This window comes from Sinocyclocheilus anshuiensis, unplaced genomic scaffold (assembly GCF_001515605.1).
Source record: "Sinocyclocheilus anshuiensis isolate Anshui unplaced genomic scaffold, SAMN03320099.WGS_v1.1 scaffold875, whole genome shotgun sequence".
Classification (NCBI taxonomy): Eukaryota; Metazoa; Chordata; class Actinopteri; order Cypriniformes; family Cyprinidae; genus Sinocyclocheilus; species Sinocyclocheilus anshuiensis.
Window position 1 is genome coordinate 60,453 of NW_015542372.1, and position 26,766 is coordinate 87,218.

Genomic DNA, 26,766 nt, shown 5'->3' on the forward strand with positions numbered 1-26,766 from the left:
CCTAAATGCATTTGCTACTTCACCATGCAGATGTTGAAATAGTTTGTTTTTAATTCTTCACAGCCTCCTATGTCTCCTGCTAATGTTAATGCAAATCAGTTTCTCTGGAAATGTTAAAAACCTCCTTGGGTAACAGTGGGTGTCTGTGAGTAACTGTGATTAATGTCCCAATTAAATGTGTGTTGGGTGAATCTGTCCTCGGGAATTTAATGAGTCTGTTTTCAAGTCTAAACACTTCCTTTTTTGCCTGACCTCTGATAGGGAGCGCTTATGTGCCCTGCATTAAATTGTGAGAAATTAAGATTCATTTCCTGCATTATGAGTCAGAGAAAGGCCACAGCGCAGGTGGAACATAAATACGATCTCAACTAGATTTTTAGATTTTCTGAGTGGTGCTTGCATATGCAAAACTCATTCCTATGATGCTTGGGTTTCTAGAACGTTGCCAAGGCATTTGGGTGGGCAAAAGTGTGCACCTTAGCAAAAACCAAAGCATTCGCTGGTTCCAACGCTCTTGGAAAGTCTCATCTCTCTTGTGTTTTTGCTCTAAGGATATCGGCCGCTTCTCTTTTTTTTCCACTCTCATGAGATACTTGTGCGAGTTTCTAAAAAGACTGAAGGGAAAGTCGGTAGGGAACATGGATTGAAAATAAATGGAGGAGGTACCGATGTCTGGCAGAAACACAGTGTCTCATTTGACTAGAGCCCAAGGTCCTGCTAAAGTACTTCTGGGATTTGATATGCCGCTCCAAATGACAGTGAATATGTGCTGTTAATACTCATGTCTGTGTTTTAGAAGAGATCTTATGTTTTATGGATTTATGCAAATTGAACACGACTGTAGCTGTACAGGAGAAGCTGTTTTTTTGTTTCTTACAGCACATTATGACTTCCCACACAAAGCAATGCCTGGCAGTTATTCTAAATGAATAATGATGAACAAAATTAACTGTTTGTAATCAAATGTTAACGATGTGTCTACCAAAAGGGAAATATGTGTAAAAATTAGCTGCTAGTGTCTGATCCTCGTACTCTCTTTTTTTTTCTCTAGAGCGGGGTATTTGCCCCAAAACGTCCCCCTGCAGACGATCTCATATTTGTCTCAGGAGACCGAGTTTCTGCCGTGGCACGCTGCTAGTCGAGCTCTTTACCAGCTGGACAAACTCCTAGACCGCACTGAAGACCACAGCCTGTTCAGCGTGAGTCTGATCTCAGATCAGTTTGGTGTCTGGTGTATTTTAACCTTGACTAGTGCAATAAGAAAGACACAGCAGATATCTAGCAGCACATCTCAGATGGCTCGACTCACCGCCAGACAGATTCAAAACTTCCTCTGATCATCATCCAAAACAGCAGTCCAAAATATTTCCAGACACAATGCCTGTTTGCTGCAGCATTTTAAAAAACTGACACATACTAAAAATAGAGTGAAATCTCCACCATTGCTTGTGCTTTATTTGTAATGTTCAGAATTGCATACTACTCATACTGTTTCTATACACTATGTATGTTATTGGACGTTTGTACCAAAAACAGAAAGCACTATGAGCATTTTTATGTTTTTAAAGATAGTATGCAGTATGCAGTGCAGTGTACTAGTATTCTAACACAGCCTAACATGACAGTGTCAGACTCTTTCTCTGTTCCTTGGCTTCTGTCTTGCCTGTACGCCTGCTTTCATATTCATTTATCACTTTGTTATTCAGAATAGCACTCAAATGCCTACCCACAATCCCTCAGTGCGCATGAGTAATTTCTGCCCCTCCTCTGTAATGGACGACCCTTTAGTGTCAGCAGTGAGAGTGTGATGAATTTAATAACATCTTCTCTCTATTTTTCTCCATCACGGTGTTTACTGTGAGACAGAACAGATATTTAGAATGTAATGCAAGACAGGAAACAGCTGGAGCAGATTAGTCAGGTGCCTTCAGTCATGTGGCCAGGTGTCTCAACCTGTCAGACCAAACAAACCCCTCTCTGTGTGTGTTTGTGTGTGTGTTTGTGCTGGTCAGTGTATTTTGGCCTGTTCACACACAAACACAGCATCACTAATCGTCAAACTAATTAGTTAACTAACAGTTAATCTGTTGGCAAAACAAGAATACGTCACTCAATTGCTGTAGAAAAACACACCTGATCAGCTGTATGGTATACCACAGTATGGAAAACAATGTCCTCTACCAGCATTTATGTGCTTTTATCCGTGTAAGTGTGTGTGTTAATAATTGAATTGCGGCATAGCAGGGTCTAATTGTGATCATTCAGTCGTCTCAGTAAGAGGGCATGAAATAGAGCAGTGATGCTAAATTAGCCATGACATTACTTGCTGCGACATTTCCCTCTACCGTATGGCGAGTCAAAACACGTACACACACACACACACACACACACTTATAATGTATATAATAAAAAAAACTATACAAAGCAACTCAATATATGAAACTTCAGACAACATTTTGTCTCCTCTTTTAATGAAGACTCATCTGTTTCTGTTTGGCAAGACTTTTGCATTACTAAATACTGTAATACTTTTTTTTAAAGCTTATTCATGAAAACTTAAAGGGGTCCTATTATGCTCTTTTACAAAGTCTTGATCTTGTTTTGGGGGTGTACTAGAACAAGCTCTCATACTAGGTTGTTCGAAAATCACATTATTTTTCACATATTTTACATTATTACAACACCTCTCTGCCCAGTCTGGCATGAACGGCTCGAATAGTTCCTGTATCAAATGAAGGCCCGCCTTCTGAAATACAAAATGTACTGTTCGTTCGTTGTAGTTTTTGAAAAGTGATTTCTGTTAAATAAAATATATCCTTTTGAATTGGACTTTGAGCTTTATAACTTTGCAGATCTTTTTTATGCTCAAACAGCAACATTACAGACTAACTAAAGTTGAAAAAGTGAAAAAGCATAATAGCACCCCTTTAAACATTCCTAAATTACCCATTTTTGCTTAGTTTTCATAATTGGACTGAATGGACTTGGGAGTTAGCTTTGTTCATTTACAAAGTACATCAAAGTGGTATTTCAAGAGAAAATTAAATCCTGGTCTCACTCTTTTTCTGCCTTTTGTTTTACACTTTGTTTTGTTTTGTTTTGTGTCATCAGCACTATGTTCTAAGACAGGTGGAACCGAAGTATCACAAGTTGGGCTGGCCGGCCGCTTCCCCTGACGGCTCCTTCATGCAGGTGGCTTATCAGGCCGAGTGAGTCTTGAATTTCATATTTCTTGAATTATGGATTACAGTTATAAACTTATATGTAGTCTAAGTAAGGACACTGAATTGCAAAGTGTAAGCCAGACATTTTCCACCTCCGAGATGGGAATGACCTCAGTAGACATGTATTTAATTTGTCATTTCCCCCTTCCTCCGTCTTTAACTTCCTGCTAATGTACTTCCTTCTTTCCTCCTCAGAGAGTTGCAGAGAGAGGTGATGATGCTGGCCTGCAGTTTTGGAAACAAACACTGTCACCGGCAGGCTGTTTCTCTCATTTCAGACTGGATTTCCAGCAACAATAACAGGTGAGCAAATTCACAGAATGACTGTACAGAATGATACATTTTACAGAATGAGAATATTGCAAAATATGGTTGGTTATTGTTCTGTATGTTCAACCCTGCCAAGATTCATACAGTAGGAGCTTTATTCCAAGTGTCCATGGCAACACACATTTGTTCATCTAATTTGTTTTCACTGCTACCCACAGCAATGTTCATATATATGTATGTAGTATCACACTGTCAAACACACCATGCCACCGGCAGGGACTAATGACCATAATGGAGAATAAACAGGATTGTGGGTGTATGTTCTTACTCTACCAAAGATATTGTGTTTGCCCAGCTTTTAGGATTTTTTTATATATATATATATATATATATTTGAGCCAAACAGTTGTCCGCATGCCTACAAACACATGAAAGACCACATACACAGTACACACTGGCAACCTCAGTCAAATAGGGGGAGGGTGAACCAACTCCAGGGTAAGGCTAAAAGTACGTAGCCTAATGGTTAGCGATGACGAATCTGAACACCTCTGATTGGCCACTGCATTCATAAGCTCAACACAATCATGTGTGATTGGTTATAATGTGCAACACGTAAAAAGAAATATGATGCAACATGAGCAGATCTAAATTTAATGCCGCAATTGACAATTTTCATTCCATTTTAACTTTATTCGTGACAGTAATAGATTTAGTTTAATCGTGCAGGAGCATTTTTGTCCAATTTGGTGGCATTTTTGTTAATTTCTGACCTGTGGCCTGGGGAAGGCTAAGTCTTGCCCAGCCTTACCAATACCTCAGTCGTGTTGGAAATTTGCTCACAAAATTGTGCCCTTTTGACAGACAGACCTTTAATACATGCACAGATGCTTTATTACACATAAAATGTGTCACATATTGGCCTTGGCTTCATATAATGTGCATTTAATGACTCTAACTTGACACTAATTAAAGCAGGCTTCTCAATTGAAAAGCTTTTTTGACTAATATTCTTGCTTTTTCAACATGTGAAAAAAAATATATATACATTTACATTTTACATTTAAGGCATTTAGCAGATACTTTTATCCAGAACAACTGATTCAAATGCTTTCCTTTCTCTCATCAAAGTCAACAGATGGCAAGAAATTAGTTCTGAAATTAATCTGCCTTACTTCACTGTTTTTATGTTTTTAGTTGTACCATCCTTTTAATACTTAATTTTATGTATACAGTAATTTTGACAACTTTGACTACTTTTTGCATTTTATGGACATGTTATAACTGTTCTGAATTGTGCCTCTGAGCTGACAGCAGAAGTCTGAATCTGCCAGATGTGTCCTTCACTTGTCCTTTTCTTTAAAAATGACCTCTAGTCCTACTGGGACAATAAAACAAATCTGTTCAGGCTGATATTCAGGGATGAGCACACCATAAAAGAGGAATGCGTTTGACCTTTATGTCTTTTTTATGGTTTAGGTGATGATAATGCCAGAGGAATAACCCATCAGTGTTTATGAGCTGCAAAGACAAGTTTCAGATCACTGTACAGCCAAAGACAAACGCTGACAAATCCATCTCATGTGCTTTACTGATTATAAACAGGAAACCACAGTCTTAAAAAAAGAAAACTGAAATTAAAGTCAGATACCTCTGTTGATGGAAACCGCTCCAGCTGATTTTTTTAGTATAGTGAATTAAGTGAATTATTAATACAGTTTTAGTCTCTATTTGAAATAATAAAGGCTCACAATGTAAAATACTCAAAGAAACTTTGTACATTGTTTCAAGAATAAAAGCATCTGACAGACATATATTGCAAGTTCCCTGCAGAATCTCATAACAGCCTTTTATTATAAACATGTCTCCTCCACAGATGACAATATTTGAGAAAAAATCAAACCTTTATATTCAGATTATAATACGAAAGGTTATAGAAGTCAAAACTAGATTTACGGTTTGTGCTGTCTCCCATTTTTATTGTGAAAATATATCAAATTCATGAATTTTACCAATATAATGGCTGCTAACGGAATGTCACAAATATTATTCTTTAACTGTGTTTCTGAATTCACTTATCGTTCCTGTCAGTGAAAGTCATAAACAAGATATCACTTTCACAGGTGTGGAAATTTCAGTCTATACGCTCCAATTGGTTGTGACATGATTTGATATCTTACTGAAGGTGCCGTTTTCTGTATTGCTACATTGAAAACTCCCAGAGGCTCTGACGGCTCATCCAGAATCAGCAGGTCTTTATTGCACTTTGAGCAAATCAACAGTTCAGTCATTGTATCGCCGCGGCTCCTCCAGAGGTTTAATGTTATTTCTTCTTCCTGTACGAATATTACATGCATCGCCTCACAGCCTGAGATGCTTTTCTCTCTGTGTGGCTCTACAGTAGACGGTTATTCTTTTCTGAGATCTGTAACCAGATGATATCCATGGGTCCATAGAGGGCGCTTACTTATGACCGATATATTGCTAGACTATATATATATTGCACTGTGACTCACTTTGGGAGGCCTGCAGTGATGATTTCGGTCAAATTTCCACCACTTAAAAAATGATGACCTCTCCAAAGATCATCGAATCAGATCAGCTGGTGTTATTATGGACATTTTTCGCTGTGATAGAATTCAAGTGATTCAAAGTGACTGCAGACAGCAGAAGACCACTTGGACCAAAGTGGTCCGTTTTGAATCTAAGAGTGTCTTTTTATTTAAAATGATATTTCCCGCATAGACATTTTGAGTGAAAAGAAGAAATTGCAAAAAAAAAACAAATTCTCACATAAGCATACAAATAAAAACATGTTGAAATACAGGTGCATCTCAATAAATTAGATTGTCGTGGAGAAGTTCATTTATTTCAGTAATTCAACTCAAATTGTGAAACTCGTGTATTAAATAAATTCAATGCACACAGACTGAAGTAGTTTAAGTCTTTGGTTCTTTTAATTGTGATGATTTTGGCTCACATTTAACAAAAACCCACCAATTCAGAGTTTCACGATTTGAGTTGAATTACTGAAATAAATGAACTTTTTCACGAGATTCTAATTTATTGAGATGCACCTGTACACTCACACTGTTTTTCATTTGTTCTTCTGGAGGTGAAACGCTGACTTGATATTTTCTATCTTTGAACAACCCCGAGGACTTAAATTCCTGCTGTTATCTCCTCCTATTTTTTCAAGAATTAAAACAAAAATTAGATGTGAACACAATGTGATCTAATGGTGTGTGAATAACCCTTAGTAAATGTTTAATGAACCAACTTGGTCACAGTGAGGAATGTTAATCACCTGCAGCATTCGGTCTGCATATATGCTAATCAGTGTATCACCATTATTAAATATTTTCTTTGTATTTATGCTTGTGAAAGAAAATAGTAAATTAATATTTTTGGCTCCATTAATACAGTTGTAAGTGTTAAAGATGAACATTTAAATGCTAAAATTAACATTTATTAGCATTTATAGTTACCTTGTGTCTTCACCCAAATGTTTCAGTCAATCCTCTGTCCCACAGGATTCCACCCAACGTGCGGGACATTGTGTACTGCACAGGCGTTTCTCTGATGGATGAGGATGTGTGGGAGTTTATCTGGATGGAGTTTCACTCCTCTACAGCCATCTCTGAGAAGAAGGTTCTCTTGGAGGCCTTGACCTGCAGTGACAACATCTTCCTGCTCAACAGGTCAGTCGACCTCATTAACAATGACAAAGCAACGAAATTCAAATAACAAGCTGCTGTAGCGTGACACGTTTATCAGTCGGTCTCAGATGAAAGTTTTAGCTTCTTTTTAGCTTGGAATCTCAGTACAACCGGCTTCTTCATTCAGTTTTTCATGATTTTTTGGGGGGCTTTCTGCCATTTTATTTGAGAGCAGGTTTCTGGAGGTCTCTGGAGCATGTATTGTACTCCTCTGACTATAACTCACTCGTTAATTTGTAGTCTACTGTACCTCATGAAGCAATCCGATTCAGTCCTTTCCTCCACATCATGTCACTCACACCAGCAGAGCTGCACTCACTCCTCTAATGGGGCAGTAAAGACAATGGCTGCCGTAGGAGCTTTTCCCCACAAGTCTCCAATGTGTCTTAAATCCTCTCCCAACTCAATAGCAGGATTCATTTTTTTCTATAGTGGTAACTGCCATCCATGAAGGTAAAATTAATGAGTGTTTCTCAGATTGTAGAGTTCAGTTAGATGTTAGGAATAGCCTTAAGGTTGACGTTAAAGTTTACAATATAATGCACACTTGCTTCTGTTTTATCCGTAGTTTTTGGCAGCATTGGAGTTGAGACCACTGCTATTCCGTCTGAGTAAAGACAGAGATCAGAAGAGAGTAAAGTCTGAGTCAAGATCAAGACCTGAAGAGGGTAGAGTCTGAGTAAAGGCCGAGACCAGAAGAGGGACAAGTCTGATTTAAGATCGAGACCAGAAGAGGATTTAGTTTGAGCCAAGACAGAGACCAGATAAGAGGTTCGAGTTTGAGTCAACATTAAAATATGGCCTTGGACTCAGACTCAGACCATAAACATTAAAATATGGTCTCTGACTGAAGGACCAAGACCATGAAAATATAGTCTAGTCTATACACCCAGACTCGAAACCGAGTCAAAACCATATTTTCATTGTCTTGGTCTTGTCATGGACTCAGGATCATGCAGTCTTGACTCGACCCTCTTCTGGTCTCCGTCCTGACTCAGAATCAAATGAGCTGGCCCTTACTACAACACTGGCTGTTGGTAAGGGTTATATTTGGTTAGGACTATGCATTTTGACATGTAAATCTTGTTCCATGATCCTGCTTGGCAAAATCATGGTCACCTTGTGATGGTAGTTGGTTTTATTTAGTTTCTTAAACTAACTGAAGCAGATCAATTATTGCTATTAGCTGGTTCAAGCTTGTTTAGGTGGTTAATAAGCTGGACAAGTTCAACCTGCTTAGAGCTGCTAGACCATCTTGACCTGTAGTTCTAAAACACATCTTGAAATCGTTGACAACCTTGACTTTTTGGATAGATATGGAAAGAAAAGGCCAATAAACCTTTCTCCCCACAACACAAAAGTATCTGAATATTAGTAAATTATGTGACATGCAGTAGTGATGTGATGGTGTTGAAAGTGCCAGACATTATTGTTAGAAAAAACACTCTAACAATAGTCACGTGCTAATTAGAGACTGACACCTAGTGCTACAATGCATAGCATTAGCGGGATGTGGTAGCCACATCGATGTGTGAAGAACCTGTAAATGAATTTAAATCAGCTCAAAGAAAAAACTGCAGCTGTTGACTGTCCATGAATTCCCATGAAATAAAGTTTTTAGGCATCTCTGTTCAATGCGCAGGTAGCGCCTTATGAATCATTGTTGCCTAGTAAGCATTTGGTGTTGCTTTATACACTTCAGATATCTCTCATTACGGAGATTTGTTTTTGTGTCAGATAATGAAGATCTAATTATGTATTTGACTTCTGAAGTAAATGATGGCTAATCAGGAAGTTTCAAATAGCATTCTCTTTCAACCTCATATCTGTGGCATGTTGTACACTCCATAATTATCTCTGGATGTGAGTATAAATGAACAGGAAACCACTCCATACCACCCGTAATATGCCTAATTGGTTTGTAATGGCATATACATGACTTTGTTCCTGTCTACCTGAATCGTTTGACTTCAGAAAGATCAGGCACTGTTCAACTGCACCATCATGATTCAAAGGTGCAAATGTTTGAGTACTTTCCTCAAATGAGGTCTCAAAGGAGTGATTTTTAAAACCCTGATTAAATCTAATCCAGTCTAAATTACCCAGTTAATAATGATTCTCCTTTGAAAAGCCATTTAAGTATAAAACTACCCAATCCGTCAGGTATCTGCCTGTATTTAAAGTGATGCTGGTGTCGGTTCATTCAGAGCCCCGCAGGAAACGAAAGACTGGGGAAATTTGAAATATTTAATGACTGCAGCATTCAGACATCCACCTAGTGTTCTAGTGTTGGACTTAAAAGAGTGGAGAAGACCTCTAGCAGCAGTTCATTGATTTCAGCCACACTTAAATTTCACACAGCATGCACACCCTTACGAAAAATAAGTTTGCAAAGCCCCACGTCCCTGATGAGCAGCATGTGTGTGTGAGAGTGTGTGTTTGTGATATTTAATCTACCGCAGAGAAAACTGCCCTGTGTTTGGAGTGAGCTAGAAAATGTCTGAAGGATGGAGTGTGTGGAGTCTGTGTGTAGTATTGATTTGAATGGCATGAAGTGAATTGCATCTCCTTCCTCCATGTTTTTACTTCTTTTGATGATGTATGTTGTGATCCAATGGGCAGAAAATAATACCTCTCCACTACTGGAATGTGTGTGTGTGTGTGTGTGTGTGTTTTAGCTGATCTCACTTCCGCTCTGACTGCTAACCTACAGATGTTCCTGCAGCCTTAGAGACTGAAATCTCAGTAAAAGGAAAAAAAAATCACTACTGTAATCACTTCCTATTCATTCATCACACTGGAAATTGAAGTTCAGGTCAAGTGTATTGCATTGTGGGATGGTTGTATACCATATTGCAGTAAATGTAGTAGGTATCCTTTGCATATAGGAAAGGTACATACTGTGCACAGTGTACATTCTGTATACTTAAGACAGTAATATGCTAGTATGCTAATCTGAAAATGCTAATCTTTATGGTGGCATTATCAGTCATGAACAAAACAAAAAAGCAAGCTATGCTGACAATGTTTTCACACTGTCACAAATATTCCTGCTAGAATTCAATTACACAAGTCCAATATCAGAATTTCCAAGTGCTAATTTAAAAAGAAAAAAAAAAGTGATGAGAATGAGCGCCGCTAAAGAAACTGTTCTGAAATCTTGTTTGCACTTGTCCTTAGAGGAAGCAGGTGATGTCACGTTTGAGAGCTGTGAAGCTGCTGTCCGCACATAGATATGAGTTTTGTCGGCGTGGCAATAATCTCCAGGGTTTTTGTGAAAAAGTGCTACAAGTGACTTAGCGACACATGAAGTCAAAAGCCCAGAAAAGCGGTTGAACTGAAATAAGAGACCAAAAAACAGCGAAGCAATTACTCCACATGTTTTTGCAAATTGAAACTTGTGCACCGTGGCAGCGTCTTTATGTGAAACATCTAATTTCCTATTTCTTCCTTTTTCATCTACTTGACATTTCGCACCAATTTGAAGCGAATGGGTCTATCTGCATTTGATTTGGGCTTTTCAGGTTAATTACTTTTTGAAGACGCCGACTCACAGTCTTAAAATATATTTGAATAATTGTGTTTCGCCAGGACTGTCAGTGGCTGTCTTTGCTGAAAACGGCGAAGAATAATGTGTTTTGTATCTCAGATTTACTCGAGCTTTAAACTAGCATAGGATCACAAAATTGAATATGAAAAGCATAATTAGCAAAGATATAACAAATATGATGACAAACTAAGGAAACTCTTATTTAATTGTCTTGTCCACAGGCTTCTGAATCTGTCCCTCACCTCTGACCTGGTGCCGGATCAGGACGTGATCGATGTTATCATACATGTGGGCCGCAATCCTCTGGGAAGACATTTAGCATGGAGATATTTCTGCGAGAAGTGGGACATCTTGAATTCCAGGTGAATGTGGCTTCATTCATCTCTGTTTATCAGTGGTTTTAACCTTCCTCTCAGTCCCTGATATGAATTTCACATTCGCACACTCATAAGATATTTATTTGTGAATGTTATTTCTTGTTTGTGTTTGGAGGACCAGAGAGCATTATGGGAAATATCTACTAGTGTTTGTTTGCTTGTGGTGCTCCAGTGTTTTTAATAACAGTGTCTCTCATTGGCAGGTATGGAGAAGCCTTATTTATGAACTCAAAATTAATCAGCGGCGTGACAGAGTTTCTCAACACTGAGGCTGAGTTGAATGAGGTGAGGCTGAACTTTTACCACATCATGGGAATGAACTTTCAAACTAAAACAGTAATCTTCATGGAACATTAATACTTACAAACAAACTCTGGTCAGCAAATTATTGAGATGGAAAATGAGCAAAAGTAAACTCTGAAGACTCTGGACTGTTCTGGGTTATTTCCTCGTTGTAACTGCTTAACCTTATTACAGGAAATGGAACGTATATTCACTTATTCAGCTTCAGCCCCAGAGGACACAGACTGCTGATGCTTCTCACTGCAGCGCAGCACTTTCTCATCCAGCTGACTTCGCCTTCCATAATTTATCATTCATACAGAGATAATACAAAGCCCCTCAGTGTTTTCTTAAACAGAGCATTAGCATACTGTCATTGACAATCAGCTGCTGCCAGAGCACTTCATCCACAGATTCACGAACGATCAGCGCTACATTTAATACCAGTGGTTTGGAATGATCCTTTTACTTCTTTTAGAAGTTTCTATGAATGAACAGCAATTTTGAAATTGCCAGAATTGGACCAAAGGAGCAGCTTGAATCCTGAATCCCAGTGCATGTTCATTCACGTAGTCTTCATGACCTTAGGAATTGAGAATCATTTTCATAATGCGTTGCTTGGTAAATGGAGATTTTTTGGTCGAGATTTTATGCCCTTAATTGATGTTAGAGGCTAGCAGAGTTTTTTTTTTTTTCTTCTTTTTTTTAACAGACACCCAACGGTCCTTCCCTTCCAGAAAAACATCAACACCGATAATTCTGTTTACTTCAAATGCATTCCCACACCTCATTATCATAAACATCATTATCTGCTAAATAACATGTCAGGCATTTGCATGTAAATGCATTCTATATTCTGACGCTGTTTCACTGATGAAGATGCCACTTACACACATAAACACACAAACTCTCTACATCTGATACATCAGACACACTACAATGACAATGTTAATGATAATGTTAATCATTTCTGTTTTTTACCTTCTTTTCTTCAGCTGAAAGAGTTCATCCTCACCAGCGGGGGAGAGTCAGCACCTGCGTTTGCTCGAGCTGTTGAGATCGTTCAAACTAATGTAAAATGGCACATCCTGTTCCAACAACAGTTTTACCGGTGGCTGCGGAAAGCTCCCGATGGTTAGCCTCTATTAGCATGGAAACCCTATCAGACATTTCCAGGCCATACACATGAGGACACTTACGTGCTATTAAAAATGAAACATTTATGGACTCTGAGAAGCAGCAGAATTGAACTCCTATTTCCCTGCTGTTCATGAAACAACCAGGCACCGGCTGACCAAGACAAATTCCCAGAGAACAGCGCCACCCTGCTGGCCAGCACAGTCACTGCACCAGAGACAATATAAAGGGGAGGAGATGGACAACTTGTAGAAAATTCATTGAAGAAATTGCAATACTCAATATAGTAACTGAAGGAATGGAATTTGCACTTTTGATTAAAAAAAAAAAAAAGTTTAATTTTACACCCGAATGTGGATTGACTCGATCAGACTGATAAATAGTTTTTTTTTTACATGATTTGAGCCAAAGAGGCAAATTTACTATTCTCTTGTTGTCCAAATTGTATTCATAATATGAAACATAAATAATTTTTAAAACATAATCTTGACAAGCAATTTTGAAAATGTCAGTCTTTCCCCCAATTCAGGCAAATTTAGGAGATGTACATGTACGTGTATTAACTACAAAAGAAAAAATGGCCATAAAGGGACTTTCTCTACACTTTCTCTACACTACACTGCATTCTCTTCCCCAAAGACTGCTGCTGATCTCAGATGGAACAAAATCTCTTTTAAAAGTTTAAATTTCAGTGACAAGCTACTCTTTGCTTTCCTTGCACAATCCATTTTATTGACTTATATTTTGTACAATATCAACTGAGCCATATCTACCTTCATCAATCAGTTAAATAAAGGTAACTGCAGGTCATGAGAGGATCCAGAACAGGCCATTGTCTTTTATCATGGACAAATACATGCAGGCTTGTCTGATTAAGGGTCGATGCTAATTAAGGGATTCTTAAAGGTGCCTATCTCTGTTGCCTTTGGTCAGTAGTGGATTGAAAATGAGTTTGAACAATGGAGATTCTATAATATTGACACATGATGATTATATATCTTGAAGGATATGTATTTACTTGTATGCTGTTTTATGTATATATATTTATACAAAGTTAAATAGCATATGGGTTAATGATGTGGCACTTTTTTTCTTTTTTTTTGTTGGTTTGTTTCAAGTTTTTTGGAATTAAAGGGATAGTTCATCCAAAAATTAAAAGTCTGTCATTTACTCACCCTTATGTCATTACGACTCACCCATACGACTTTTATCTTTGGAATAATAATAAAAAAAAAAGATGTTTTCTAAATTTTCCTCATGATTTTTGTCTTCTAAAGAGACAATTGCTTTATATGATAAACTGATTGATTTAAGCTTTTATTCCCATGTATCCATTGATCAATGCAAATAAAGCTCAGTATGGTAGAAGCTCAACACAGAAGCTCAACCGTGTGCTTGATGTGCAAGAACAAACCTCAACGAATTTCATCTCAATGAATTTCATCCATCAAGAAAGCAAATTATGAAAATATTTTCATTTTTCGATGAACTATCCTTTTAAGTTATTATTGATGCAGTTTATACAGACAATGACCTAAATGCTGAACTTCTGTGATGAAAGTGTTCAAATTCTGAATTAAAATTAATTTTGATATGTTTTGTGAAAAATTTAAATAAAACATGTCAGAGTGGTGTAACCATTAAAAGACTATTATTATTTTACAATGTTTGCCATGATTATGCATAATTATTGCTTAATAATTATATAATTATATAGTATAACTATTTCTTCTTACTTTTTTAAAGAAACAAATATTAATATTTGAAAAACTTTTGTCCACCAAATCCGAGTCACTGTGGTATAACCAGCATATAGCATTTTTGTCATTTGATATCATAACATGGTCATATTTGACCTTTTTATGATGTGGCAAAGGTTGTCAGATGTCAAATGGTATAACCTGAAATTTAAGAAACTATTTGGAAGTAATGATGATGTCCATATCCCATTTATTTACTTATTTTGTTAACATTTATTTATGCATGTATTAATAATGTTTTATTACCTGGTGGTTGCACCACTTGACATTTTTATTAAATATATGTTTACGTAGACCCTTATAATCAACTCTTATATATTTTTTTCTCTCTACTCTTGTGCAGATACATACTTCTTGCAAAGTAGTTTTCACCATTAACTTTTTGTAGATATGTTGACTTTAATCTCCTCAAGTTAATTTGTGTGTTTATTTGTTTTGTATATGTTGCAGACATAAAATGTCAAATGAAGAGCTTAAAAATATATCAGTTATCAGTGCCTTTTCTACCTCACTATCCTTTTCCAATTAGAAAGACTGGCAGTGCCTTAAATAAACCTGTCGTAAACATTCCCATGATTTGGTGTCTGATTTTTCAAACAAGTCAGACATAGCAGGTTTGAAACGTTTCAAGCCTACCTAAAAGCAGCTGGAACCCTGGAGCCACAGATGTCGACACAGTAAGATGAAGTGTTCAGCTTTCTGCAGACTCCGCTCTGATTGTTACTCTAAAGTCACTAAAATAAAAGTATTATGAATGACAGAAAAAAGGTTGACACAGTCAACCAAATAAAAATCTTCTATTGCGCACTGTGGATGCCAAAATAATTCTGCAAATGTCTATTCTTTCTCAGGATGAGGAGTTCACTTTATCAGTCAATTTTGTAGAGCATTTAGAGAACAATGTGAAAACATTATTGAACCATAATAAAAAAAATTTATCCAACTTGAAATCATTTATGGCAGGGTTATGGATTTTTTTGGTTCAAGCAATATGGAGTGTATAGTGGTTCTGTCTGAAAGGAAAATCTACCAGTCATTGGCTGATTGGATTAGTCCTTTACAGTGTCTGCAAAGCTGGACGGCGACAAGAATTGCTTGAAAACATGATCACCTTTGTACTCTTTCTACCTTTCCATCATGCTGCTGAAGTACTGATAAGTCCTGGCTGTCCTCCTTCATTCATCTTTGCCTCCAGGCCACATGTTCACGTTTCGATCTTGTGGCTGCTGTACGTGGTTCTGAATGATCTCCTTTACTGGAGTGAGAAATAGCAGTGAACGCCATTATTGCCTTAACTCTCCCAGTGACTCTCAAAACAGTCATAATATGCACCGGAGACTAGCATAACTATAATCTGCAAATCAAGCTTTTTTTTTTTTTTAAATGTCACAGTGAAAAATAGCTTCATTAGCTGCTCACAGTTGAAAATAATCTTGTGCCCCACAACAGTCAACAAGTTTTCTTTTATCAGTTGTCCAGTGTGGTTTTCCACAAAATAGAAGTGTGAACAAACCTGTACATACCTCTAAATCTAATTTACCCATAGAAGCAGTTTTCAAAATTCTATTTCTGTATTTTTGATCAAATAAATGCAGGCTTGATGAGCATAAGAGACTTATGACCAAACTGTTGAATGGTGTAGTGTGTGTTTGTTTGTGTGTGTGTGTGTGTCGTCGCAATCCTTCAAATAATCTACCTCCTATAGTTTGTTTTCCCTAAACTACTCACAATCATCAAATAATGTTTTGCAATTATTAAAAATTATGCCAGTATGCATAATAAAATGAAAATTAGGGCCATATACTTTATTTAGTAGCTTGTATACGTACTGTACTTGTATACATAGATATATATAGGAAGTAAAATCAAGCCAAAAGAGTCGCCCAGCAGCACAAACGTGACTGGATAATTTGTTCTGATCTATAAGGCAACATCAAGGACCATGACAAAAATTCCAGAACATCCTTTCAAGGCAATTTTTATGCCTTATAAACCTTACCCTTACGCTTTCAAAGGGTTGTGAAATGATGTATTTCTTTTAAGGATGACTAAAGTTTGGCGGCGGGTCAAAGATGAAATTGAAACAGGGAGGCAGAACTGGAGAAATCACAAAAATACATACTATCATCCCTCACTATTACCAGAATACTTCAGCAGGTGTCAGTACTACGCTTTCTCACAGTCTTGGACTGGTTCCTTGGCAGAGAGTGCAAAATGGATAAAAGCTGCACAATGTGACGCCTCAAAAGCCAATAGAACCTATTATAATACTCTTTACACTGGGTGCGACGCGGAGCAACACGACGAGTTACCGATGTAAATGGTTTGCGATACTTCTACCAAGAAAAACAAAGTTTAAATTTGAAAAATGAAATTCATTTCATGTTTTTTAAATGAAATTAGACATTTTTTTTTTCTGTTGTTCACTGCTCCGTGAAAAAGTGGTGCTTCTGTAGCAAAAGAACAGTGAGATCACAGAAAGACAGTTTCATCTTTGGGGTAACCTTTTCAAAAAGATGGAAACGTTTGCATAATTTTGCAGGTTTTTCTTCTCGCTCACACAGCCACACATACTTAGTATGCATGGAAATCCCTTGCATTTTCACAATATCAAACAATAGCTTTGCTAATGATCAAACAAAGTAAATCTATTGTGCATCACTCAATCGCAATGTTAATTACAAAGGAGGACTACAATGTATATGGGGAAAATAGTCCTTTTACATCAAATCTTAATGAATTCAAAGCATTTGACAAGTTTGGAAGAGGAAATGGCTTTGATGTTTCAGTTTAATGAATCAAAGGGAAAAATAAAGAAACAGTGCGTTGACTGAACATTTTATGGGAAAAACAGCATTCAATCTGTCATTGTGTAGCCTGAGCTCTGATATTGCGTGCTAAAACTCACAGCACACATCTTATCTGAACAAATCTCAATGGAGATTGTGTTCAGAGGGCATAAATATTATTTTACACCCGCATTTCTGTTGTTTAATTTTGTTCTGAATTGTTTGCTTAAGAGTGATTGTACTTAAGCAAAGGTAAGATAAATTAATTACATTAATTCATTAATTGAATTACATTTCTAATAAAATTGTAATACAATTACAATTAATACAATTAATAAAAAAAATTAATTAACTCAGAAATAAAAATCCTGTCATTGTTTACTCACCCCTAACCCTCCAAACCCAAATCACTTAATTTCTTGCATGGAACACAAAAGGAGATGTTTTGAAGAATGTTCATACTGCTCTTTTTCTCATAAGGAAAGTGAATGGTGACTGGGACTGCCAAGGACGAAAAAAAGGAAAAAAAGGAAAGTAGACCATTAGATTGTGTGTTCTAAAGTCATACAATACCCAATATTATGGAAAAAAAATAGGTTGAGATGGCATTTCACATTGACATTTGAGGTTTGTTCAAACATTCCTAAAGACTATATACATAAAGTATCTATAAATCATTATTACATTTTGAAAACCCGCATGATCCCATTTGATTTATCTGCTTGCAGAAATACATAAAAACCACCCAGTCGTTCTCTGAACGATTTGAAATGGAGACAAATCTAATCTCCATAACAACATCTCATAATCGCGTTTGGTCTTGTACTGTATCGCGTACCTTGTCAGTGTCGTGCACTTTGCTTGGCCATTTGTTGTGATAAACAGGAAAGTGTGTCCAGCTGAATTCAATTTGAGTTTTGTTAAACGAATAAAAAAGAAGCTTAGTTTACCGCAGAAGCGGTCGCGGCTGCGGTCGTGTGAAGACCGAAGAGTGTAAAGACCATCGACTCTACCGTGCGACTCCACCGGGCAGGGACACCGGCAAAGGATAAATATCGCTTTTTATTTCTCCTCTTTCCTACTACTTGTTTCACTTCTGTTTCAGTTTTTTATAACCATTTCTTACTATGTGTCAGTAAGTTGTTGTTATTTTAGCATGTGTGTTTGGCTCAGTGTTATTTTTTTAGGATTACTGATAAACTAATGTAGTTTGATTTGTATTAGTTATCTATTTTAGTTTTAGTTACAGTTGTAGTAATGTTGTCATTTTATTAGTTTTTTATTATGTCTATATAGGTCTTTTATTACGTTTTAGTTGTATTTAATTTGAGTTATTTCAGTACTTCAGCATACAAAATGGAAATTAAATAATATATATATATTGAATGTATTTATATATGTACATGTATATGTATATGTGTGTGGCTGTACATACACATATGTAGTTGTTTTTTGGTGTTTGGCTTAATGTTATGTTAGAATCATTATTATACTCATACCTTTTGTTCTTTTAATATTTTGAATAGTTTTTAGCTTTATTTTTTTGTTTTCATTTAAATGTTTAGTTTTGAAATGTTGTTGTATGTATTTGTCATTTTTATTTAATTTCTTTTATTTTCTTAAATGTGTATATATATAGTATTTATAGAGTTTTATCTTTTAGTTTTAATTACTTTTTCTTATTTGTAAGTCGCTTTGGATAAAAGCGTCTGCTAAATGACTAAAAAACATAGTGACCTTACTGTGAGTTTGTCTTTCAAAAGCTCCATTACTCTTATCAGTGCTCCATTCTGTATTTTCATTTCCCATTAGGATTTTAAAATATTTGCTGAGGAGGATTTAATTATGCCTCACTGAACAGAATCTGAATGTTTTGTTTTGATAATCACACCACTATTTCTCACAAAGAGATATTTTACTAGATATTTAACCTTTTTTTTTTTTACTCCAATCAGTAAGTGTGAAAAGATAAGAAAAGGGTTGAGATACAAAATACTTGATGTGATCACACTCATTTCTCTTCTTTGTAAACAACCCAATGCTTCCGTGTGAATTTCCTGTAAGAGCAGCCCTCCTTTTGAACATGCGAGCGGATATTGGATTAGCAATGTAATCAATATCTAATTACCTTTATCAAAAGGCCTAGGGTTTTAATAGTTGGTTCAGTGGGAGCAAGATACACTATTTAACATTTAACAGTTAGAACATCACCTGCTGTTCCCGCTTCTTTCTCATTAGCACTGTTTTTACACCTGCTGAGCTCTCGTTACCTACTTTCTAAATGGGCAGCTGCCATCTAAAGCAACATCTTAAATAGATCTTAACTTAAATGACAGTGACTTATATTATTAGCCACAAGTAGACCACCTCAGATGATTAGCAATTGATTTCAATAGACGTTGCCATTAGCATGTTGCTAAGCTAACGATATGATGGTATAAGCATAAAAAATACACAGTCCTCACAAATATTGACAGTCCATTTTTTAATTTCATTAGACTATTTTTGTTTACATATTTTTGGTTTCAAATTAGTTATTTGCACAGGTATTAATAATCAATAATCAATAAAAAAAAATGATATTGAGATACTGACTCAATCATAGAACCTTGATGGGTAGTAATACATTTAAAATGTAAATATTTGTAATTAAATTATTTTTTTCCAAAATTTTTAAGTTTTAAATCCTGTAACGTAAACTGTACTGTATCAAAGGCTAACTGAAGACAGTAAAAAGCCTGATTTAACATAGATACAGAAGAATACATTACCATACCATTAATGAATAAATGAGAGTGTGTATTGATGGCATTTAGTCTGAGAATATTGATATAAAAAAAGAAAAGAAAAGCGGCCCAAGGACTGATCCCTGGGGTACACCTTTCATTACATTAATAAAACTGATGCCTTCAATGTATATAAATTGAGATCTATCTCATAAATAAATACCAAACCACCCAACAGCATTTTCTGACAAACCTAATCTGATGAAATATTACATGATCCACCATATCAAAAGCCTTAGATAAACCGATAAATAGGGCTGCTCAATGTTGCTTATTATCTAATGAAGACATAAAATTACTTTTAAGGCTACTGTAATGGTGCTATAAAAACTGGGCTAAAAATCAGATAAAATATATTTTGTGGAAAGAAACTCTCTCAGTTTTTTACAAGAGATTATAGAACATTGGCTAGAATAGATAAATTGTAGATTACAGCATACCTTTGTGAAAAAATACACTTTAACTCAGGGGTTCTCAACTCTGGCCCTTGATGTCTACTTTCCTGCAGAGTTTAGCTACAACTCTAATCAAAAACACCTGAATTGGCCAATCAATGTCTTCGGCTTTACTAGAAAGTTAGAAGCAGCTGAGTTTGATCAAGGTTGGGGTTAAACTCTGCATCAAAATGGACCTCTAGGGTCAGAGTTAAGAATGCCTGCTTTAGCATATTTTTAAAAAGAGTGCTTATCATGGAAATTATCTACTTTAAAACAATATATTTAAGTCCTAACAGAATGTAATGTTTTCGCACACATCATTGCAATAATTTTTTTTTTTAAATAAATCTGTTGTACTTTAATTTTCTATTAAATGCAGTTAGCTGAACTTTTTTGATCTGTATATGTAATTTCATCATTATTGATTTCATAATGACAATTGTCTTTGAAATATGGTTAAAGTATACTGCCAAATGTACTGACAAACATTTATGATTTATTTAGTGTCATTTCTATTTTATTTAGTGTATTTTAATATCTTATACTATGTTGTATAATAATATGTAACACAGTACAGTTAAAATTATGATCAAGTAATTTAGATGTGCTTTAGTATGTTAGCCAATGCATAAAAATAAGTGCACTTCTTTAAAACATTTTAAAGTTTAAAACATAATGATTTAAAATGTATTTTAAAGTAAAGCCTTTTGACTATTTGACTATTACAAAGTTCACTTTTAAAAAGTGTACTTCAGTGTGTTAAGAAACTGCCAAGAAAGTGTACTCACTTCAAATACACTTAAAGTGGTTTTATTTCATAATTTTGCCTTTTTTAAAAGGCAAGTACACAAGTGCACATTAAATACAATTTAACACAATTTACAACTAAGTAGACAGCCGAAAAGTGACAAAATCTCTCTAAAAATCAGTCAATAAACAAGCTAAGGAGACCGCTAATACCAGCTTATGTTGATTTAAGATTTATTTTTGTACTTAGAAAGCTGCCTACACAGGCAGGTCAGGTTTTATAACAAGGCAATTATCTCACAGCTCCTTCTAATACCACGTAGTCTTTGCAACCAGTGTAAAAAGTGCATGCTGACCTAAAATGACTGCAAGAGAGTATGATATAGAGAGTTGGGAAGGAGAGTTGAACTTGGCTGCAGTTCTGGTTAAAGGGCTTATTCTCTGCCATCTGCTATCTGTTTTCTTACAACTAATTCCATTCTTGATCCAGTTTCTCTTCACCCACTGATAGCTGTACCTTTGTCCATATCTGTCTCAGGCTGTACCTTCTTTCAGTTCTTCTTTCCCTCCATTTCATTTGGACTTTGTTCCTATAAATCATCTCCCATGTTCTCCTTCTCCGTCTTGGGCTAAATCAGAGTGTCAGCAGAGTAGATTACACTCAGCCACATAGATTTCAGTAAGGTATCAAAGAGAGTTAGATAATGAATGGATCTCTGACCCCTGATCAATACCATCTCAGCTCCACAGTCACATAATCACCTTATAGATGAATGAGACCAATCTGAGTTCTATCTGACGACTCTCAGACAGAGTATCTGTTGCTTTCCGATGACATCCCACAGGGCCCAGTATAGCCAACAGCCATTGATCACCTACATCGCTCCAGAGGGAAAGGAGAGGAGTGAGAACAAGGTCCCTGTGGAATCTCTTTGGTGAGCATGGATGTTGAGATGATGTGAAGGTTGTTCCAAAGAGAAGACATCAAGATTTCCCGCCTCATACATTTTACATTTTGGTGATAATCAAAGATAGCAAAGCATGTATCATTTGAAGATAAAACCAGCAACAGGACTAGTGAGGCAGAACAAGCCAAAACCAGGCAGAACAAGGCTTAACAGGGCAGGGCACAAGGGGTACATTCAATGACAAACTGGCACAGGACAGAAAAGACTCTTTTCTGCTCTTTTCTCACAGACAGGCATTTTCAAGTCAACACAATGAATCCTGAGTCAATGAATTTCTGACCACGTGGATTTCCCCTCGAAAATTCGCCAATCAATGGTAAATGTGACTGCACCTTTAGAAGTCCCATGTAGACAGTTTACCAAAGGCAGCTCACTAGATCTGGGAACACAGCTTACTTCTTGTTCATATCATCATTTTACTAACCCTGCAGTGGCTTCAATGACAGGAGTTGTCAAGTAAAAAATGGAACAGCATATGTGTTATGCATGCTTAAAACACTCCATAATGAATTAATTGTACAATGACCTTGACTGACTGTAAACACTGCAAATCCACAACAAATCAGCGGTAAATACTCTAGTGACAAGTACAGGGCTTAACAGTACAGCCGAACTCCATAAACCAGAAAGCAAACATTGGGAACAGACATAATCTGACAGCAAACAGAAAAAGGGTGAAGGGGCGAATGCGTGGTATGGTATGATGATGCAGTTTTGTCAAAAAAATAAAAATAAATAAATAAAATAAAATAAAAAATCGAATTAAATTAAATTAAATTAAATTAAATTAAATTAAATTAAATTAAATTAAATTAAATTAAATTAAATAAAAAACATCAGAGCAAACCGAACTGGCTGGTTCGCGGCATTATTAGATGTACTGTGTACAGGTAAACAGTGATTGCATGGTGCTGCTGTTACCGTTGGCAGATTGCTATTGATTCCTGTGCCACAAGGGGTTTGGCCTTTAAAGATCAAACATATGCCCTCACATCCTGCCCCACAGCAAATGTAACCGCTTCCTTTGCCAGTCTTTGCCTCTGTCTTGTCCTCTGTAGAGTCTGTAGGTCTTGTACAATCATCCCCAGTGTACTATATATTTCTTTGAACAAGTCAAAACATTTGCTGCATTTTGGTGGCGTCACCACTAGGGAGTTGACTTATAAAAAATACTGTGTGTGATTTAAATATAAAAGATACTTATTTTCTGGTACATAATAAAGCATGCTGCTAAAAGCAAAAAAAGTAAAAATGAGAATTAGCAGTTCTTGTAGATTCCGAAACTCAATGATATGCCAGTTAGGAATTTTTCCAGAATTATCCAACATGGTTTGAGGGTGTTGACTTTGTAGGAATCCTTTAACAAAGTAGTAGATGATACAAATGAAGGCTGTGATTTGTGATTTTCTGTGATTTGTCTGGCTGCAAGGAAGCTAGAGTGATACTAAGTTGTTTATTTTCCACACGCTCTCATCTTTCTCCCTTCTTTTCTGACTCTACAGGAAACAAAACCCTGTAATAAGAGAGAATTCATTCCAAATCCCGGCCAGTGGCTCAAATTGAAAAAACGAGCACCATACTTTTGAATTACAACAGATTAATAGTCATTTATTGTGAAATGTACTCTTAATAGCATCACTGTTAAATTATTAAGGAAATTAAATGGCACTATTAAATGATTTATTCTGCTAAATACTAAAGAAGATATTTTGAAGAATGCTGGTAACAAAACAGTTGACTTCATAACTTTTTTTTTTTCATACTATGGAAGTCACTGGCAACCGTCAACTGTTCACAGTGGGACTGTTGTTTTTTTAAGCAAAAACTAATAAAGACAGAAGAAAAGCGCACATGAGGCTTCTACGCAGGACACAGACCCGTGTGATGCTCCTCAGAGTAAAATGAGCGGGTGCTTACAGCAGAAGGTCAAACAGCAGCAAGACCTGTGATGTACCTCATTTGTAAGTCACTTTGGATAAAAATATATGCTGAATGAATAAATGTAAATGTAAAAGTCTCTTGATGAAGTGCACATGGAAATGGACGAGCCGGTAGATGAGGTGAAGCCCACAGAATAGGAATCCAGCTGTGGAGGAACACACTGGAGTCTTATTTTAAGTCAGAATGTCTTCAGTATTAAAATATGTTTACGACAGAAAAAAAAAAAAGGCTAAGATGGTATCATACAATGTATTGTAATGTATTATATTGTGAGGCAGACAACAATACCCAGCCCTGATAGGTAGGCTATATATTGCATGAGTTGTTCATTTATTGCAAAAAGTACATTTATTAGTTTTACTTTGAAATGCACAGTAAATTCAGACCACACTCCCCAACTCTCCTCTATAATACCTGTCTAATCATTCAGATTCCTCCTTTATTATATAAGGACTTTTTTCTATTTATCCATCTATAATAATGTACATTATCATGTTGTAAGACCTTAATTCACTTGCTAGACTTAATTTAAAAAATAATGTAATGTTTTCATTTGTTGTAATTTTCTTTTTGTAACAAAGTAGTATAGATTTATAATGTCAGCCATTTATTGGTTATGAGCCACAACATGGAAAAAATCAGCATATCGATATCAGCTAGATTTTCAATATTGGTGCAATTTTGTGAAGACTGAACTAAGTTTGTAAGAGAAGCAATAACAAACCATCAATCCAAGATAATGGACAACCTTCTGGGTGGAAATTAACGTAATTTTATATCTATAATAATAGGAATAAGAGGTTTGAAAGCAGATAAATTAGTGGTAATTGAGCTGTTGGTGGCACTATAGAGATTGACTGTAACCTAACTAACCAAATACCTTTGATGCTTGGCCTCATAGACAGAAATTAAGCACTGAAGCAGCATAGGCAGCGTAGCTCTGGATGGAGGTAGCTCTCAATAACAGGCACAGTTAGACCAGGATGCATTACTGTACAAAATAATTTATTGTAAGCATTAAAATCTCTAAGCAGCTCTGCTCAAAACACAGAGGATATTATCTCTAATTTAGAAACAAACGAGAGCTTGACGTCAAACACAACATGGAAGGAGGAAAATAAAAAGGCTGGAAATGTATGTTGGATCATTCTGATATTACAAAGGCAACTTACAACTTTATAATATCCGACTAAAGGGTCTTGCCTGTGGATTTCATTAAATACCCAGCTAGTTGTTTGAAAAGTGGCCTATGTTCCCCAGTTTTATTCCTCGAGAGATCCACACTGCCAACTGGACACAAAAGACTATTAATGGGTTCTGAAGTCATGAGGGTTGTGCACCATTCAGAACTGAATTGAGAATGCCTTACAAATGCCAGTTCAATTCTTGAATTGGAACTGAATCTGAATCGAGGTAGCAAAGAGGATGCAGAAATAAACTTATGAGAGCTTTTATGTAGTTTCTAAAAAGAATCACCAGTATAAATGTACCTTACTCACAAGAGGTACTAACTGTGGATGTGTAAAAATGTTAGAAATTAGAATATTATATGGTTATGTATGGCTTCCCATATGTGTGGTTCATATTATTATATTATATTATATTATATTATATTATATTATATTATATTATATTATATTATATTATATTATATTATATTATATTATATTATATTATATTATATTATATTATATTATATTATATTATATTATATTATATTATATTATATTATATTATATTATATTATATTATATTATATTATATTATATTATATTATATTATATTATATTATATTATATTATATTATATTATATTATATTATATTATAATTCTGTTGCTAACAATATATTTCACATCATTCTAGTGCAGAAAAATCTTCACAGAATTAATAAAAATACGAATTGGTGGCTTTTCAAAATGAGTTTAATATATAATCAATATATTCACATTTTGATGTTAGCCGTGTTAATTGTTTTGAATGTACTGAACTTAATTTAGAAAAATAAGTTAAGTCATAATAATCATATAAGTCATAATAATCAATTGAGTAAATGTATTCAGGGAATAAATATGGGTGATTAGTTAAAATGAATGATGTAATTATTTATATTTTGTCGCAAACCTTGTGTGAATTCCCTAATGAACTAATGAATTCCCTCTAATGTCTTTGTAATTCTTCAAGTTCTTCAATTCTGAATTTTGCCCAAGCCTGAGAGTCATATACAGTAGTGATGGACCAATATATCAACCAGGATGACCGACTGGCTGATAATTGGCTATTTTTTTTGTTGATAGATAATATGTAAAAAAAACTTTTTTGTGAATTCTGAGTAAATACTGTGGCCTTGTCACATTTTAGCAAATTGCTATACATCGGTTTTGCCATAATAACATTTATTATAGCTATTAGATTGGTCATCAGGCGTAATTAAAACAAGATAAATTTACCTGAGAAGCAAAATTGCACAGACAGATGCTTAACAAATAAAGGAAACAATCTGAGTAAGAAAAACAAATACAATTCAAGATATATCCTCTGAAAAGCAATATATTACACAACTTTGCTTCAAATGTAAATTTGTCTTGCTTAACTGATAACTATATATATATATATATATATATATATATATATATAGTTTTTTTTTTATATTCTTACTGGAAAACAAGACAAACTTACAGAAACTTGCATATTATCCAAACACTACATCATTTTCAATACTGCACGTTTAGCCATTCATGTCCATGTAAAAAAAAAAAAAAACAAGGATAAAACTATAAA

At 35.5% G+C, this 26,766-nt stretch overlaps 1 protein-coding gene and 1 long non-coding RNA gene across 2 annotated transcripts in view; both read left to right on the forward strand.

The window, feature by feature from the left end:
• The window catches only part of LOC107692246 (thyrotropin-releasing hormone-degrading ectoenzyme-like), a gene marked incomplete at its 5' end in the record, with an annotated part of 67,244 nt that extends 60,003 nt beyond the window's left edge, over nt 1-7,241 (forward strand). Inside the window, 4 exons of the mRNA XM_016491210.1 lie at nt 1,052-1,199; nt 3,112-3,209; nt 3,420-3,527; nt 7,028-7,241. Coding sequence (XP_016346696.1) covers nt 1,052-1,199; nt 3,112-3,209; nt 3,420-3,527; nt 7,028-7,241 — 568 coding nt within the window. The remainder of the gene's footprint in view (nt 1-1,051; nt 1,200-3,111; nt 3,210-3,419; nt 3,528-7,027) is intronic.
• Nucleotides 7,242-10,998: 3,757 nt separating this feature from the next.
• LOC107692242 (uncharacterized) lies at nt 10,999-12,834 on the forward strand. Its single transcript, XR_001634626.1, has 3 exons — nt 10,999-11,125; nt 11,344-11,425; nt 12,418-12,834. It is a non-coding gene; the product is annotated as an uncharacterized LOC107692242 (long non-coding RNA).
• Nucleotides 12,835-26,766: the final 13,932 nt, after the last annotated feature.